At 41.1% G+C, this 19,866-nt stretch overlaps 1 protein-coding gene across 1 annotated transcript; it reads left to right on the forward strand.

Annotated features, from left to right (window-relative positions):
• The first annotated feature begins 269 nt into the window (after positions 1-269).
• On the forward strand, positions 270-17,094 carry LOC121853469 (mucin-22-like). The gene is made up of 6 exons (XM_042347612.1): positions 270-383; positions 8,751-10,052; positions 11,195-11,288; positions 11,629-12,153; positions 12,265-12,324; positions 12,578-17,094. The coding sequence occupies exons 2-6, from the start codon at positions 8,800-8,802 to the stop codon at positions 14,813-14,815; spliced, it is 4,170 nt and encodes a 1,389-aa protein (XP_042203546.1). The 5' UTR covers positions 270-383; positions 8,751-8,799; the 3' UTR covers positions 14,816-17,094.
• The last annotated feature ends 2,772 nt before the right edge of the window (positions 17,095-19,866 follow it).

Raw genomic sequence — 19,866 nt, forward strand, 5'->3', positions numbered from 1 at the left:
GTATAATGAGTCATAAGAGAGATAGATAGAGAGAGAGAGATCCAAATTTGGTAATATCTCTAGTTGTATTGAACATAAACGTGCTATAGGTTATGTACAGGTAAAAGCTGGCGATGTACAAGAACATAAACAATTAATACATTTTACACGAATAAATCCAAAAGATTAGATTTCAGTGTAGTTGTGTCAACCTATAAGAGGAAAATATAGGTTTCAAGGGAATCTTTTCGGGTGGAGGGAGTGTGGTATAGTGGAGTGTCTGCCGTTGCGCCATGTCGCGTCACTCGACAACAGCGCTAACAAATACACTGTCTTCTCACCAGTGGCTACACACCAGTCTGGGTGCCGCCAGTGAACACGACGGACACGCTGCCTCTCTCCAGGTATTCTCATCTGGGATGTCTTTCAGATTTCCCCAAGTGCTGTAATAGGTGTATTATAGTGCAGTGATTATGTGGTGAATGTGGAGATGCCTACGTTATCGCCTCCCAAAATACCCACCAGGAATATAAACAGGATGGCGAAAAATAACCTCCCGAATACGACGCATATTTCGTGTTTGGCAGGATAACTTAGCCAGTTTATAAGTTTTCACGTGAATTTTTGAAACTGGACTGTTTTTTCCGAAAAGGTGCCCAAATGAATTACAGAACTAATGATTTAAAAAAACAACATTATTGTAGGATGAGTCACGACGTGGCGATAAATAGCCAAATTACAGTTGCGTAGTAACTCAGTGTTTTTATTTCATGTGAATATTCTATGATTGACACATTTATATATATGTATGCACTTATACAATGAAAAGTGACACCATACCCCCATAAATATAACAGTTCGAGAATATGGCACCTCAAAAAATATGGTTGCTGAGGAGGGATATGCACTCTACAGTAACTAGTGTAAAATAAATAAAGAAAATTATGCGGTCGACAGGAAAAAATCTCGCTTTATTCATAAATATTAGATAAATGCAATAATGTGTTAAATTTAGAAGACCAAAATACTATAAACAAATCGTTCGAGTGGCTGACTATTGCATGATGACACTCCCTATGGGCGGGCAGATAAATTAATAATGCAACGGAATATGTCGGGTTGATAGTTTTCACCGCCAAATATCAGAAGGAGTCACGGTCATTGTTATTTATGTCCTTGGTAACTTAGGTAAAAATGCAGCTGACTGGCATGAGATTAGGAATGCATTGCGTCATTGTTTGCAATGGAGTAAACATGAGGTGGTTCTTAGTTCCCCGTGGGGCGAGGTACACGGTCTTTGTTACTGAATCTTACTGAATAAGCCATGACCGATAAAACTGAATCCACACAAAAACAGTAATGTTAGAAACCATAAAAAATTAAGATTTACAGTATAAGTAATGACATTCTAAAATAATAGTTCTTCATCAAGAATGCAGTATGTACAGTAGATGTTTAAGACTTATTGTACTGTATATTTTCTGGTGACATTTAAAGAACATATGTCTATTTTATATTTTTAGAAGTATTTTGACCTTCCTGGGAACTGTAGGAATACTTTGTTAGTGTGGGATGGGTAGACGAGTCAAAAGGCAAGGGCTATGTTGCCTCACCGTCGCTAGAGTTGAGTTCTCTCCTTTTCCACTAAACACTTGACCCTTGTGTATAAACGAGACAGGTTCCATCATTGCATCATCTACCACAGTGAATTAACTTAATACTTATTTTTATTTTTTTCTTGATAAAGCACTTGAGCGATTTTTGTTGTTACTTTATTTAAAGGCACACGATTTTTCAGTGACATTTTATAAATGATTAGTCAGAGCACGTTATTAGGAAGAATTAGTTTACTAAATTTTTAATAGTTTTTATTGAGTGTTTTTACCCACCTCAGACTATATGTTTAAAGATCCTAGTTGTTGAAATGCATATAGCTTAAACAGCAAAAATGACCGAGGCTGTCTAATGGTGCATTTTGATTAAGTGACTTTTGATGCGCTTGCAATCTTTTCCGTGGCAGACTCCTCAGAAGGTAGACAAAGATCATATCACAACAAATAGCTTACTTAACTATTTAGTCATTAAAAACGGAGAGGATAAAAATAAATGTAATGTAAAAGTCTTCTGTCCCCTAAAAAAATATATTTTAGAGCGGTGTTCATTTTGATACATTTTCTATGATCCCGCTAGCACCCAGTTTCAAAACATGACGTCATAATCTTATCACGTGATCGCAACCACCAATCGATGCAAGGATATGTACTGCAGTTTTAATACTTTTCTTAATCCATTCTAATTGTCGATTGGCTACAGTATTTTTGTTTTCTTATGAATCGTTGGTAAAATATTTTAGTCTCCTCGGGTAATGATTGGGCTTAATGGTTTTCTTTGTTTATCATTTCGTGTAATTGTTCTTCGAAAGGCCTATTAGGGAGATTATGATTATATGATACCACTTCTGGTGTTTAAAAAAATCACACACACACAGGTCGTATTTTATTTATAAAGTATGTACGTGTTCTCACATTAGAGAGGGGTGGATTTTATGTGACAGTATGCTTTATCAACCGCCTACTTCAGATCGAGCAGACTAATGTAATGAACCATTGCTGTTGGGTGAAAAAAAATTATTGGTTGAAAATAATGGGTACTAGCATATATTATGGATAGAAAAGCATTGGTACTAGCAGGGCCGGATTCAGGAGTGGGCAGCTGCCCAGGGGCCTCCACAATCTGGGGACCTCCACAATCTGGGGACCTCCACATATTACATCTAACCTTGGACTTAAAGAAGCCTATACTGTACATGCATTCTTGGACAGAACCATTATTTGAATAGAGGTTTATCTTTTTTTTTTTTTTTTTTTTTTTTTTTTTTTTTTTTTTTTTTTTTTTGCATCCCCCTACATCCTTGTGTAAGGTGAAGTGCAGAAGCGTTTACAGCGCCCAACAGGGAAGCATGCTAAGTTCATGCTTGCCTTCATGTCTCATGAGTTAAGGGCCTAGAAGCCTGAAGAGTCAAGGGCGTAGAAGCCTGAAGAGTCAGTGGTTTATGTCATCAAGTTATTGGAAGCTCCAACAACTTGTCCCTGAATACGAATTCGCAACTTTCGACTTACACCAGGTACCTACTTTACTGCTAGGTGAACAGGGACTAATGGGGGCTAGGAAGTATGTCCAAACAACTTCCACCGGCCCGGGAATCGAACCCGTGACATCTCGCTTGCGAGGCAAGAACGGTACCGCTTCTACCACCGGTCCCCCATTTATCTGAATAATAACGCAAAGAATCATCTCTCTGTAATAACTAATAATATATTCTTTTCTGTGAAGTCTTGAAAATTTTTGACATGTGCGGTAGTAGCTATATCAGGGCTGGTCAACTTGAAACCACATGAATGACTCCAGTCATGTCTCACTTTTGTGTGTGTGTGTTGGGAATTTGTACACTGTCAATAAATATACAGTTAATTAAAAATTTCTCAATGTTCTAATTTCCTCAATATAACTGCATATGGCTTCAAAATTCTCCAAAGAAGTGTTCAAATTTCAAAATTTTCCCGGGGGGGGGTCTTACAGCGCCCCCCGGAACTCCCAGATGTTTAGGCTCGCTTCACTCGCCACCCCACCCTCTTAAGTAGTTATAATGAGGGGGGCCTCCACAAAGAGGCTGCCCATGGGCCTCCACAGGTCTAAATCCGGCACTGGGTACGAGCATGTATTACTGATTGACAACTTTGGGAACTAACATGTATTATTGACTGAAAAGGCTGGGTACCATTACTTATTATCATTGGTGTTCATAGCATGTATTATCTTGGTTGAAAAGGCTGAGTACTGTACTAACAAATGGGGAAAATGAGGTTGGTTGAACGTTAGATGAGGCGATGCTGTTTTTCCATTTATGAGGGGTTTTCAAGGGGAAACCGTTATCGTGTTGGTGAGGTATCTCAAATATTTTAAATTTAATAGAAATTAAGATAAGATGAAAAGTGGATGTTTTTCTTAAAAGTCAGGAGTAAATTGTTAGGTATAAAATTAATGGATAGAAACTTTCAGCTGCATACAATCAATTTAGGTTTTCTGTATACTGCATTTACTTTTTACTCTTATCCTCTTCGCCACTGATTGGCTTGTTAGCCGCTTGGGTCACATCTCTGTTGGCAAGTACTGGGCATGCACTGTCTCCTGAATATATTGGAACCTGCTCCAGTGTTGGTCAATTCTGGCTTTGAATGAGCTCACATTGGGTGCCGTCACAAAGCTTTTCTGATAGATTGTTCCAAGGGTTCACAACTTGCACTCCAAAAAAGTTTGCTCTCACAGTTTTCTGGACTTGTGGCTTCTTCAACCTTGAGCTGTGACCCCTTGTGGGGCAGACATCCGCCAGCTCCAGGTAAGTACATTTGATCGATTAGTGCCCCCTGAGATGTTTATACACTTCGATTAGGTCACCCCTTGCCCGTCTGTAGTATAAGCTAGGTAGTTGCAGGCATTCTCCTGTTTTTGTACAACAGTTCTACAACACCTACTATATTGGGTTGATGTAACCTCAGCAGTGTTTCAAACTCCACTCTCTTGTCAAGAACGTGTACATGATTTTCAAGCAGGATTTTGTTTTCGATAATGTCCCTGGTCTTGACTCCGGCCCCCCTCCATTCTTTTTAGCTGCCTCGTTTACTGTATCATGTGTGTTTTGTGGGGTGTGGTTAGAGATGACATTGTTTACATGGCGCTTGGATAGGAGCGGATGGCGAGTGTTCCCCTGGCTCTGAACTGGTGCACTTGCCTCCACTACCTTCTCCCTGTATTTAATCCATGTATGTCCGTCCCCATTCCTCATCAACTCCTCCCTCTTCTGCTTCAAGGACTCCCATGAGTTTTTTGTGCCGTTCCCTCAGCATTACCATGCGATCTGGTTTTATGAATATACCCTGAAATGCATCGCTCCTTGCTAAATATTTTGCTTGCTGAATAACTTCTCATTTCTTACCCTCACTCACTCGTGTGATCTGAGGGGACAGGGCTTGTCCTCCTGCCTTTGCCCTAGCCTCCTCACATCCTGAGTGGGAGCTGATAATTTCAGAGCCTCATCACAAATATTCTGAAATTTCAACTTGTCGTGCATTTTCCTAGTTTCAGCTGCTTCCAACTGGCTCTCAGGGACTCCAAACACTATTATGTTGTTTCTACGCTCTGAACGTTACCATTTCTCCTCTTCGCCCATGTCAGTAGGTCTACTAGTTGTCAACTCTTCAACACACTTCTGCAGAGTCCCTAGTCGTCGGAGGACCTGTTCAGATCCTGCAGTACGTACTCTCCGTCACCTTGTGTGATCCTGCTACAACCTGAGCATAGCTCCTCTTAACTACTACTGTTGTCAGCTACTTTCCCAGTCTTAGTGAGGATCTCTTTCCCAACCTGCTCCAGCTTGGCAACCAATGCAGATTTAGCTTACTCTATTTTTGTCTCTTAAGTATCTCTTTCCCATGTGATCTGCAAATGCCTCATTTTATTTTGATTTTGTAGTTAGGGCAATACCAGCAACAGCCTTCATGCTTTACCGTATTCAGCAACGTATTCAGCTGTCAAACCAGTGTTTGACAGCTGTCACTGTTGTAGAGTGTGGTGGGGTGTGCAGACTCTGTAAGAATCTTCGTAGGGTGTTTGGTTCCAGTTTTCCTTGACGAGATTTTGGTATCTCTATGTGCTATCACTGTACACTATCTTGTCATGAATGGTGGATCATATGCACAATCACAGTCCTTTAGAAAACACAGAAAAATTAAATAAAACTTTCTTTGTGGTGGCAACAATGCCTTCGAGACAGTTTGGCTTTTTTCTTTTTTTTTAACTATTACCCTGTATTCACTTATGTTCTCTTTTCCAGTTCTCATCAACGAATTTATCTCTATGTACTATCACTGTATACACTGTATCTCCCTATGACAGGTGATTGTAATCACAATTACAGTCCTTGAGAAAACACACACACAAAAGAAAAACTTCCTTTGTGGCACTAAATAATATGTCTTGGCTACCACCAGGCACTGGTGCCTGATTCTTTGTCCCAATTTTATTTTTCATTTCAATTTATTTACAGTCTCCACCACATCCACTGTTGTCACTATGGACTGTCTTAGCTAAAGGCACAATACTACACACTGATCGGCCTTTGGATGGTCAATCACAGCCATGAGCGCAACTCATTTAGAATTTTCTGGATAAATCGTGTCATATGGCAATGATTTTGTGGTTGTATACCTCCCAGCCTATTTCTCTGGTCAGTAGAGAGTTTTCAATATACAATTGCGAATAACGTTAAAACTCCTACATTGATTTACACATTCACATCACTAAGACAATCTTGATGCTCTTATGTCATCACTGTCTAATTGCCGGCTCTCAACAACAAAGGCCCGAGTGCCAACATGTTACAGAGATGCGACATGACCCTCACAACCCTAGCTGCAAATAACCTTAATCTCTATGCATGCATCAAAGATTTATAATAACATCATCCCATAGCTTATAACAATGGTTATTTAAGAATACTGTACTCCACACTGCCTAAATGGCCGACAAATATATATTCTTGGCAATAAACTGCAAGGAAATGATTCTTTTAAATTGACTTTAAATTAGTTTATTTGCACATTCTTAACTTATGGAGATCTTGGAAAAAATAGGCATTAATGAAGGAGATATTAGAATTTAATTTTGTTTTTACTGGCAACATGAGGCTGCAATTTTAGTAAATAAAACTGTACAGTAATGAACTCATTAATTGGTTTACAATGAGACAGTAATAGAGTAATAGACAGTAATAGAGGCTGTGTTCTTTCTTCAACATTGTAAAATATACCTGAATATTCAGAATTCTTAATGAGAGAAGGTATAAGTGATAATGAAGGACTAAAAGTTAATGGTAAAGTATTATCAATATACATTATACAGAGGATACTGCTCTTATCAAAGATAGTAAAGAGGCATTACAAAAACTCTCTAACATTAGTGGAAAAAGGTGAAAAATATTCTTTCAGAGTTAATGCTGTAAAGACTAAAGTAATGGTTGTTTCCAAATTGGAAATTAATCCTAAAATAAAAATTATTGTAAGCAACTGGGAACTTGAACAAGTTAAAGTTTTGTGCATTTGGGAAGTAACATTAGCTGTGATGTTAGATGTGTGGAAGAAATCAAAACAAGAATAGGGCAAGCAAAAACAGTACAGTGACCCCTCGTTTAACGAACACCTCGGTTAACGTAATTTCGATTAACGAACTGCCTTCCATAAGGATCTTCAATTCGGTTAACGAAAAAAAATTCGCTTAACGAACTTCTTACGAACCGACCTCAACATGTTTTCGCTTGCACTGACCGGGCAACCAGCTTTAGTATCAGTCCGCCAATACATTAATCGGTTCTAGGGCTTAAATTCCTTACTATTTTTGTAAATATCAAGAAGTTTATACTATTCAATAATTTTAAAAGTTTAATATTCAATTTTTTAGTCATTTTAACAATTATTGAACGAAATTGAAGGTAAAGTGACTAGTTTAATGCGCGGCATCCAGCCTCTTAACACAGCAAACAGGCGTCAGTCTCTCTCTGTTTTCACTGGAGGTAACATCTTGCTTGAGACTCTCTTCAACTAAATGCTTTTTTTCTGTGTTTCCAAGCAAATTATTGGTCATTTTGAAATATATTTTATATATTGACAATATATAATGCAGTGCAGCATTGATTTAAAGAAAATAATCTTGAATTAAACCAGAGAGCTAAAATTTTATGGGTGAAATGGCACCATGGGGTGACTTCTCTTCCACCCCAATGCCTTCTCTTCTTCCTTCTCCTCCACCCCCATTCTAAATCCCATCATCATCATCATCATCCAGGAGCCTTCTACATACACACCTCAAAGTAAGTGAACTTTTCTACCATTTTTGTTGAATTTAGGAAATTTTCGGTGAGCTGGAAAATTACCCAAAAACCCATTGAAACAATGGTTTCGTGAACGTTTCGGTTAACGAACGACCTTCTGGAACGGATTGAGTTAGATTAACCCGAGGAACTCTATTTATATCATGATCTAAAAGACCCAATGAAAATAGACATTAACTTCAACATGAAAAAAGTGCTACTGAAAGGCTTCGCCGTACAGTATAAGGCAAGGACTCGTGTATGGGTCAGAAGCATGGACACTTTCAGCAAACACCAGAAAGAGGTTGGAGGCTTTTGAAATGTGGTACTATAGGCGAATGCTAAGAATAAGCTACACTGACAGGAAAACAAATGATGAGGTACAGGTACTAAGATTAGCAAAAACTTCAAGAGAAATACTTGAAATGTACAGAAAAAGACAAATTAGATGCTTTGATCGCATAATTAGGTATGAGGAGATAATAATAGAAATTAATGGGCATAGTTGAGGGTAGGAGGGTCAGGGGAAGGCAGAGACTGGAATAGATGCATGAAATTAAAAACTGGATCTCCAAAGAGATAAAAAACCTTAAGACTGGCTTTGAGGATTGGTAAAAACAGCCCGAGAACATTTACAGTGAAAGACTGTGGTCACTAACCCTCAGATATGAGGGCGATACTCTGATGGATTGATCTGCAATACAGCAAATCTTGGTCAAAAACCAATACAAATAAGTGCTTCAGATAGATTATTTAGTGAGCATTATTGCAATAGTAGAGTCACTTATGCATAATTTAGATATAGAAATTACACATTTTTGATGATAATTTTTAAGGGTGTTCTTCGCAGGTGAGGCAGCAGTCCCTGGGACATACAAGAAGCAGGTGGCGTCAGTGACATGGGCGTCGCCTGCATGAAAGAGGACCCTGATCCAGGCCCCAAGAACATGGCCCTCCACGAGTCTACCGATGACGCCACCACCACTCCAGAAGTAGCCAAAACAAGAAAAACAGGTGACGCAGAGTCATCAAACACAGCCATGACGAGTAACGTGACTAAAACCAGTGTAAGTGCGGACGGGGAACTCAGACCTACAGCCCAAACGAATGAAAATGTAGGACCTCACCCAGCCACAACCTCTGACACGAATGTAGAGGCATCACAAGTGTCATCCTCAAGGGGAGATGTGAGTGTAAGTGATGGCATTGTCGATAAGGCTTTGACCATTGACAGTGAGAATACAACCCTGGCAGCAACTGGAGGTGATGATCAGTCAGTGGCTGGTGGTAGTCAGTGCTCATTTACAGCCAGTGACAATACTGACTCCGCTGCAATCAATAGAAATCAAGAATCAGCCAATGACTATCATGAACAAGAAGGGGCCATTGGCAAACAAGAACCAGCTATAACTAATGGCTTTCACACCCCAAAAGGAGCTGGCAACCAAGAACCAAAAGTAGCCAATGGTAACCAAGAACCAGCAGGATCCAATGGCAACCTAGGTCAAACAGTAGCCAATGGCAATCAAGAACTGACAGTTCCCAATGACAGCCAAGAACCAGATGAAGTCAGTGGCAACCAAGAACCAGCAGCGACCAATGGCAACCAAGCAATAGCAGCAGCCAATGACATGCAAGAAGTAGATGAAGCCAGTGGCAATCAAGAACTAGCAGTAATTAATAACAACCCAGAACCAGCAGTAGCGATTGGCAACCAAGAACCAACAGTGACAAATGGCAATCAAGAACCAGGAGCCAGTGGCAACCAAGATCCACCAACTCCCAATGGCAACCAAGAATTAGCATTAACCAATGGCAACCAAGAACCAGCAGAATCCAATGGCAACCAAGAACCAGCAGTGACATCCGCCGACCAAGCCACAACAACAGCTCGAGAGATGGCAAGTGAAGACACAGACAGCGAAAGTGAGGAGGAAGATGACGACGATGAGAACAATGAAGAGGCTCGTAGAAGAGAGGATACACGGAGAGAAGAGCTGGAGAGTAAACTGTTGTGGCTGAGGAAGGTCGAGGACAGGGAGAGGTTTATGAAGAACATGGCACCTCAGTACTTCCTCCTGACCCTCAAATCCAACGCTCCACTGGAGGAGGAGTCCACCGGCGTCAGGATGGCTCTCACTCACCTCGCTGGGTAAGTGGTAAGATTAACCACACTAATGATAATCTAAGTTAACCTAATCTAATCAAAATTAATCCCCACCTTATTTCTTCTTAAGTTAACCACATTGATGCTAACCTAATCAAACTTAACATAATCTAACCCCCAGCTTTCATCTGCAGTAAGATTAACCACCTTGATGCTAACCTAACTTAACTTAATCTAAGCTTGTCTAACTTAGCTCCCCCCCCCAAGGTAGCGCAAGAGTGCTTAGCCACCAGGTAAAATAAGCTGGCGAGCTAATCTTCACAGATACCAAAGTTTTTCTTGGGTGGACGGATTTATGAATTGCATTGTATATATGTCTGGTATTTTTTTCATCTGGATTTTTCTTGATTACTGTATACTGTAGTAGATACTATATATGATAATTTTGAATATCAACCAAGTTAAGCAATGTTGGGTCTGGGTAGTACTTGGATGGGTAACTGCCTGGGAACACCAGATGCTGTTACTTTTACTTTTATCCTCTTCGTCACTGATAGGCTCGTTAGCTGCTTGGGCAGTCAGTCACATCTCTGTTACTCAATGTTGGCGAGTACTGGGCATGCACTGGCTCCTGAATGTATCTAAACCTGCTCCAGTGCTGGTCAGGTCTGGTCTTGAAACAGCATTTAAACTAAAGGGCCATACTGGAAATAAACATTTGATGGCTTTGTCGGCTATCCTTGGTCAAATTACCTAAATATCCTTGATAGGTTGCTGAGTGAACATGGTTAATTGACAACTAACTTATTTTTGTACAAGTTATCACAAAAAATACACACTTGGGTAATGTCTGGGCTGATTTGGGGGTCACAGAAAAAGTAAATATGATAAAAGATACAAGTCTATCAACAATCTCAGCATGTGCCAGCCCACAGGCCTCAACACAAGTAACCATTGACCAATAGATGAATTGAGGTGATTTGAGCCTGGTGGTCATGTAGTGCCTCAGTGGGGTGTTTGGTGGCAGAATATGGCCATGGTTTTCTATCAATAAGGATATTGTATACAGGATATGGTTGTAATTACTGCAGTAGTGTAATTGCTGAATTAGATGACTATGATTGTATCAGTAACCTGTTTTGTTACAGGAGATTACTGTGGTTAGCTCAATAATTTTTTTATTACAGGAAGTGGCCATGGTTAAGACTGAGTTTGAGACTCCGGGGGAGGGAGAATGTACCTTGGATATGCACCGACACGGAACACCCCATACATTTCCATGTTAGTAAAGAACAAGAGGAAACACATATTCCTCATTCTGTTGTTTCTTTTAACGGTATTATAAACTAAACCTGGGTAAATATTATAAGTTTTAGGGGACTTGGTATTTTTAATTTATTTATTTACCTTTTAGATACCTGTACTAATTTTGAGTAGGATTCATTTGGACAAATGGTTATGTAGTTGTGAAAGAAACACAAGTTCAGAAAAACAACTTTACTCCGTGATGAAATGACAGGAGTAAAGTTGTCTCTCTGACCATGAGTTTCCTTTGTTACCATATAACAATACAAGTTTTGTAATGCCAATAAAGTTAATATCACTATGATCTACTGTACAGGTCGCCCTAAGAGATGACAGCGTCAGGGTCGTGATGGAGGAGGTGCAGCTGCGACACAGGAACTTCAGGGGATGTCCCTTGAGTACCTTCACCCTATTGAAGGATTATGCCCACAATGTTGATGAAGGTTCGGCCATCACTACCCCAGTTGTTGATGGTCACACAAACACTACTCCAGCCTCTGATAGCAACACAAACACTACCCCAGCCTCTGATAGCAACACTAACACAACCCCAGCCACTGGTAGCAACACAAACACTACCCCAGCCACTGGTAGCACCACAAACACTACCCCAGCCTCTGATAGCAACACAGACACTACTCCAGCCTCTGATAGCAACACAAACACTACCCCAGCCTCTGATAGCAACACTAACACAACCCCAGCCACTGGTAGCAACACAAACACTACCCCAGCCACTGGTAGCACCACAAACACTACCCCAGCCTCTGATAGCAACACAGACACTACTCCAGCCTCTGATAGCAACACAAACACTACCCCAGCCTCTGGTAGCAACACACCCAGCCACTGGTAGCAACACTACTCCCAGCCACTGGTAGCAACAAGCCACTGGTAGCAACACTACCCCAGCCACTGGTAGCAACACTACTGGTCCCCAGCCACTGGTAGCAACACTACCCCAGCCACTGGTAGCAACACTACCCCAGCCACTGGTAGCAACACTACCCCAGCCACTAGCAACACTACCCCAGCCACTGGTAGCAACTACCCCAGCCACTGGTAGCAACACTACCCCAGCCACTGGTAGCAACACTACAGCCACTGGTAGCAACACTGTAGCAACACTACCCCAGCCACTGGTAGCACACTACCCCAGCCACTGGTAGCAACACTACCCCAGCCACTGGTAGCAACACTACCCCAGCCACTGGTAGCAACACTACCCCAGCCACTGGTAGCAACACTACCCCAGCCACTGGTAGGTAGCAACACTACCCCAGCCACTGGTAGCAACACTACCCCAGCCACTGGTAGCAACACTACCCCAGCCACTGGTAGCAACACTACCCCAGCCACTGGTAGCAACACTACCCCAGCCACCAACACTACCCCAGCCACTGGTAGCACACACAAACACTACCCCAGCCAATGGTAGCAATGCAAACACTACCCCAGCCACTGGTAGCAACACAAACACTACCCCAGCCACTAGTAGCAACACAAACACTATCCCAGCCACTGTTAGCAACACACACACTACCCTAACCTCTGGTAGCAACACAGACACTACCCTAGCCTCTTGTAGCAGCACAAACACTACTTCAGCCACTGGTAGCAACACTGACACTATCCTAGCCTCTGGTAGCAACACAGACACTACCCTAGCCTCTGGTAGCAACACAAACACTACCCTAGCCTCTAGTAGCAACACAAACACTACCCTAGCCTCTGGTAGCAACACAAACACTACCCCAGCCACTCGTAGCAACACAGGCACTACCCCAGCCACTAGTGGCAATGCAGAGACTACCCCAGCCACTGGTAGCAACACAATCACTACCCCAGCCTCTGGTAGCAACACAAACATTACCCCAGCCACTGGTAGCAACACAAACATTACCCCAGCCACTGGTAGCAACACAAATACTATCCCAGCCACTGGTAGCAACACAAACACTATCCCAGCCACTGGTAGCAACACAAACACTACCCCAGCCACTAGTGGCAATGCAGAGACTACCCCAGCCACTGGAAGCAACACAATCACTACCCCAGCCTCTGGTAGCAACACAAACACTACCCCAGCCACTGGTAGCAACACAAACATTACCCCAGCCACTGGTAGCAACACAAACACTGTCCCAGCCACTGGTAGCAACACAAACACTACCCCAGCCACTGGTAGCAACACAGACACAACCCCAGCCTCTGGTAGCAACACAGACACAACCCCAGTCACTGGTAGCAACACAAACACTATCCCAGCCACTGGTAGCAACACAAACACTATCCCAGCCACTGGTAGCAACACAAACACTATCCCAGCCACTGGTAGCAACACAAACATTACCCCAGCCACTGGTGGCAACACAAACACTACCCCAGCCACTGGTAGCAACACAATCACTACCCTAGCCACTGGTAGCAACACAAACACTACCCCAGCCTCTGTTAGCAACAGCACCAACTCGCCAGCTTTCCCCTACAAGTACCAGCTGCTAATCAGTGTTCCACAACCCTTTGTAGACGAGGCTATGATGGTGGAGATCTGTGATACATTTCTTAAACTTACTGATGACATTATAGCTAATCGTATTACTATGGTGTATGAAAAAGAGTTGCTTCAAAGTGACCCAAATACACAAACAACAGTTTACGATGAGCAGCTTGAACTAGTGGAAGCCTCGAGGTGCAATAGTCAGGCTAGTGACAATAATGCCAGTGTTTTGACGGGCGGCTATGATGGTGAGGAAAATGAGGATGAGAACAACGGTTACATTGAGAGGACAATTGATTCCTTAATCAGCAAGAATTTCATAAACAAGTGCAAAGCGGAGAGAGTGAGTTACATCAGCGGCTTCACGACATGTGTGAACGCTGCAGCCACTAACCTGGTGTTAGAGGCTGGCGATGGCCCTCAGTGTGAGCAGTTTGATGTCAACCACAGGCTCAACATTCATTACAACTGGCCTGAACCTCCCTACGAATGGCATGACAATGACGGTGAAGAAGAAGAAGATGAGGACGAAGACGACTCATCTCCCACGCGTCCTACTATTACCATCACGGCCACACCCAGGGGCTGGAACAACAACTTCTGGAGAACAGCCAGATCCGTCCATACTAAGCAGTGGGAGATGCCAAAGCGACTCAGATCTGCTGTGCCAAAGATCCTTGAGGGCTTTGAGAGTGAGAACGAGGTAGAATATGACCCACCACCACGGTACCCAGATGTCCACTTGTCTATATCCGACATCAGCGTGAGGGAGTCTGGAGAATTCTGCAGGTGCGGGGAACACATCAAGGCCACCAGCCTCCACAGAGTCTCTCTCCTCCGGCACCTCTTCCTCACTCACTCTATCGACCTCCAGATGCATGAGGAATCTCAGAGCCTTCGCTTCAACCTCAACCACTCCACACTCTTCCTCCCCACAGCCACAGGTCGACGCTTTGCCGACGAGATCGAATCTGTTGTGAAAAGTTCCCTCAAGTTTCGGTAACGAAGGTATCATGTAGACCTAACCTGTTACATGTTGACAAAGGTGCCCCCGTCACCCTCGCTCTCCTGTGTTACAAGCTAAAACTATGCTTGTGCATGTCACTTTAATATGCGTTTTTTTGTAATGCAGTCTATTCATAAATTATTCATTAGTTTGTGAAAAAAGTGTAGTCAATATTTGATACTGTGTCAGTTATTTACTAATACCATAATGTACTATACTCTAAATGTCTCGGTAATAAATTTCATAATTTGTTACCGAGGTTATTAGCGCGGAGGTCGAGTGGATACAGTGCTCGTCCCCAATTCTGGGGGTTGTTGGATTAATTCTCAGGCGCTCCCAGTTCACCCAGCTGTAAATGGGTACCTAAGTTTACAACTTGGGGGGGTGATGGCGGTCGAGAGCAGTACCGGCCATGCTGCCTCCTTGTGTAAGGAAGGCTTAGTTTACAGTGTGCTGTATTCACACTGTTCCTAACGGGCAGTCATGCCTATGGGAATCACTTTCACTTTATTCTATTGGTAAATGCCTATTCACAGGGAATAATTGAATCTAACAAATTCTGGCCAATGAGAATTAAATAATTTGTCAGTAACACTCACTTGTCAAGGGAATACTTCAAACTGAATAGCAAAGACCATTTCTTATGAATCATCAGATTTACCTTCTTTCTTACCCATTTCTGTCTTCGGCTTCCCTCTGCCACCGCCCACTCTTAAGACCTTTAGAGGGCAATCTAGCCCTTAGGTATTTTATTCTGATTAGCACCAGGCAATTATATTCAGCTGAGAGAAACCCCCTCCTCCTTAAAGGGTTAATATCTATCTTGACTAAACCTTTAAAGGGCAATGTAGCCCTTAGGTGTTTTATTCTGGATAATGCCAGGTAATTTTATTCAGCTGAGAGAAACCCCTGCCCCCTAAGGGATTAATAATATATCCTACAGTACTTTTTACTATAAATCTATATATGTTACTGGTTTCCTCTGGCAATAGCAAGACATACTTTGTTAAAAAGTATCATGAACTGTATACCGATAAACTGTGTGTGTGTAATATATATATACACGTATATATATATATATATATATATATATATATATATATATATATATATATATATATATATATATATATATATATATATATATATATATATATATATATATATATATATATATATATATATATATATATATATAAAATTTCCGCCTCCAAGTCATTAATTTTTTAATTAGGGTCTTGTTGTCTACAATATTAGAATTATGTTTCACCCGGTTTGGTTCTATGTTTTTTCTGGAGCCATTTACAATAGACAGGTTAGCTAAACCTGATGTAACACCATTCTGATTGGTTTGTAATCTGATAGGCTGGGGAGGTCACTGCATTTATGAACTAAACCAAATTATTCCTATTTGTGTGAAAGCCATTCTGTATACTGTACAGTGCGACATTCTTAACTCTAGTGGAAGTAACCTGAGGGCTGGCCTCAGGTTGGCAGCCACTGTGTATGTAGCACTCCTCATCACTACTGTCTTGACGCTCTTTTTCCTCGTATTCATTGCATTTTACCAGGCCTGATATTGACTCGTAACATCACGGTCACATCCGGTTCATGGTTGGGATCTCAAAGGTCAGTACAGTATATTCAATTTTACCCGTGACTGGTTATGAGAGACCAAACCTAACTGGCTGGCTCTCTTACAGACATGATGCGAAGAAGTTAATGTACAATTCTTGGCGACTCCTGGCAACCTTCACAATTATGGGTGCAGATCAATAACAGTGGTATGGTTGGGGCTCCATTTAACCCATCATCTCACTAGAAGCATTACCAATATGGCCGCTCTCAGACTCGACAACCATTATGTGTGTTTACAGTATTCTAGAGCAGCGAGATACACAAATCTTTCTACATTAGAAGGAGATATTTATTTATTTTATAATACTAATGTATCCTAGAACTTTTTTTTTATAATCTAGTCGTTGACAAGTATATGATCTCTTGTATACTGCTGTTGTTGGGTGGTTCATCAAGGTGGATGAGAAACGTACTGTTTTCTTGACCCTGGATCTCCGGTTTTGAGAGTGAGGACGTGGTGTGTTGAAAAATCTGAATTCAGGTGTATTCGGAAGTGTTTTATTGTTATTGTTGTTTATTATGTGCGAGTGTGTGTGTGTGTGTGTTTGGATAAATACCCTATAGTGTATAACATGAATGTTGTAAGTTACAGGAGAAAAACAAAATTTTTTTTTAAATAAAACTTTTATATGGACAAATCTGTATTTTAATTAACCCTTGATATATTTAAGATAGTTTTATCTCGAGGTCTGGACAATAATGATAGTAAATAAAATTTACCTATCATGAAATGAGATGAAATAACATAAGAAGTAACGAAGAGGTTAATTTGGATCTCAGGTTTACTGTACCTTTATCCTCTTTGCCGCTGGGTGGGTCGTTAGCTTCCTGGATGGTCGGTTACATCACTTGTTACTCACTGTTGGTCAAGTCTGGTCTTGAACGAGCTCACACTCGGTGTCATCACAACACTAGCAGATTGGTCCAAGAGTTTACAATTCTGGCTCTGAAAAAGTTTGCCCTGACAACTTTCTGAACTTGTAGCTTCAACCATAAGCTGTGACGCCTAGTGGAGCAGGCATCCGGCAGCTCCAGGTATGAACGCTCCACTGAGTAATGACCTCGTAGGTGTTTATAGACTTCAATTAAATCACCCCTTGCCCACCTATAGTATAAGCTGTATGACGATTGGAACTCGAGTTTATTTCACCTTATGATTAAACGCCCCAATGCTACTTGGTGGGTTAGGTAACCATTAGGGTGTTTAATGATCAGGTGAAATAAACTAGGTTCCCAATCTTCATGATATATGTATTAAGCTCTTCATTTCATTCTTCAATTATTTTAACCTCATTTCACCATTAATATTTTACTATAAGTCAATTTCCTTGTCATGTTGTTGAAGTGTAAGAGTTGTTTGTGAATTGGTATCACTTATTGCACCTTAAGATTAACCACCCCAATGCTAATCTAACCTGATCATCAGATATAAGTAATTATGACCATGATACTGATCTAATAATACAGTCACACATGTTAATATCTCTAACCTGTACTATACTGTACAGTACTGTGCTACTTCACCACTGCTATTACTACTACAGTCATTTCTGCTACAACGCGATAGTTGCGTTCTTGTGAAACCTCGCGCTATAGAAATTCGCGCAATAAAATAACAGGGCTTCTGGAGAAAATAGGGTTAGGTAAACGAACAATATCACATGTTCTTTCATTGCGTTCAAAATGCTTAATAGCATTGAGCTTCTCTTCAAGTGTTATACCCTTTCTTTTACATTCACAACCGTTAATTCGATCACCAGAATGCTTCTGGAAACATTCTTCTTACCTTGTCTTTCCATATTTATGTGTAACAAAATTGGAGAAAACAGCGAAAATCACAGAGGACACTTCACAGAGCAATCGACAGAAACCGAACGATTCCACTGATCACGTGATGTAAACAGAGAGCGCTGGTGTAAACCGTTATTAGTCTGCACTGAGAAACATTCTTTTTATTTATTCTTTTCATATAGTATTTATGGGTAACAGCTAAATTTGCAAAAAAAGAACAAAATTTACAGAGTACCTCTCAAAAAACACTTCACAAACAAAATACACGAATCATTTGAACATGTGATGTCGAACGTGAACTGTAAACATTGCATAAACCCGCACCACGCTACACTTAAAACGTTGAGGATGGAATCGTGTTATAGCCAACATTCGTATGCAAAAGTTCGCATTTTACAAACAGCGTTCCCTTATTCATCAAACGCGTTGCAATCAATTCGCGTTGACAAAACACGCGTTATACCAAAAATGACTGTACCTGTACTTACAAAAACTGAAACCGTAACAAAATGGTGCACAGAAATAATTAAAAGTTACTTTCTGGTACATACTGTACAAGGTGTTCCAAAAATCGCTTTGCTTTACTAGTTAACTCCACCTCCTCCCCCAGAAGCTCCAGACTTAATGCTTACAAAAGACTGAAATTCTCTTTACAATTTAACTTTAAGAGCAAGGTGTTTCAAAAGTTATAAAGTAAAGATAATTTCACAGACTTTATTAAGCACTGAAATGTATTTGTAGAATGACATTTATGAGGGTGTGAATGAGTGGATTAGATAATGTGTAAATTAAAATACGAGCGTTTACCCTGCACGAGGGTCAGCTTTTTAAAAGTAAGTACTGTACCATGGACGCTACAGCTAAAGTGTTAATTTCCATTAATATTAAAGCAGATGACAAATCTAACTTAGAAACAGACCTAGCATTTCTAAGCCAGTTTGAGTTACCTGAATTTGATTGGATCGTATCGAGTGGAAATTCTTATAATAGTTACGGGGTGGTACAGTATAGCTGTAGCATGTGTATCTTTCACCAGTGTCCTGGGACTGGATACTCAAAAGTATTTACAATATTGTATCTCCCAGTTAGGGTTCAGTCCAAGCCCTGGACAGATGTGAGAAGGGTGTTATCCAGTGTAACCCTACCAAACTTCGCAGGTTTTCTGTGGGTACTACCATTTCCTCCTGTACAGGTAGTCCCCGACTTACGACTGCATGGACATACGTCCGTCGGTACTTACGACCTGCTCTGACCTTACGACCGTCAGGACATATGACCGCAGCAGTCGTGACCAAAAATATTTTCAAATGACTTGCGCATTTTCTATACCGAAACGTTTATGTCCCGGGCGAGAGCGTGGTGCGGCTGGGTCGCCGCGTGGGTACACTCACTCAGTAGAGCGCTTAGTTGGTGTTTGGCTATCGTATCCTATACACTGATCGCGCTGTGAACTTTCGTTATTATCGTATTTAATTGATTTACAATGACTGGAAAGCGTAAAAGTGAGAGTGCTGGTGGTGCTCCAAAGAAAAGGAGACAGGCAATTACTTTTGAGATGAAAATGAAGATAATAACTCAGCATGAGAATGGTATAACTCAGCATGAGAATGGTATAACTC

The sequence above is a fragment of the Homarus americanus genome, unplaced genomic scaffold (assembly GCF_018991925.1).
Source record: "Homarus americanus isolate GMGI-L3 unplaced genomic scaffold, GMGI_Hamer_2.0 scaffold4896, whole genome shotgun sequence".
NCBI lineage: Eukaryota > Metazoa > Arthropoda > Malacostraca > Decapoda > Nephropidae > Homarus > Homarus americanus.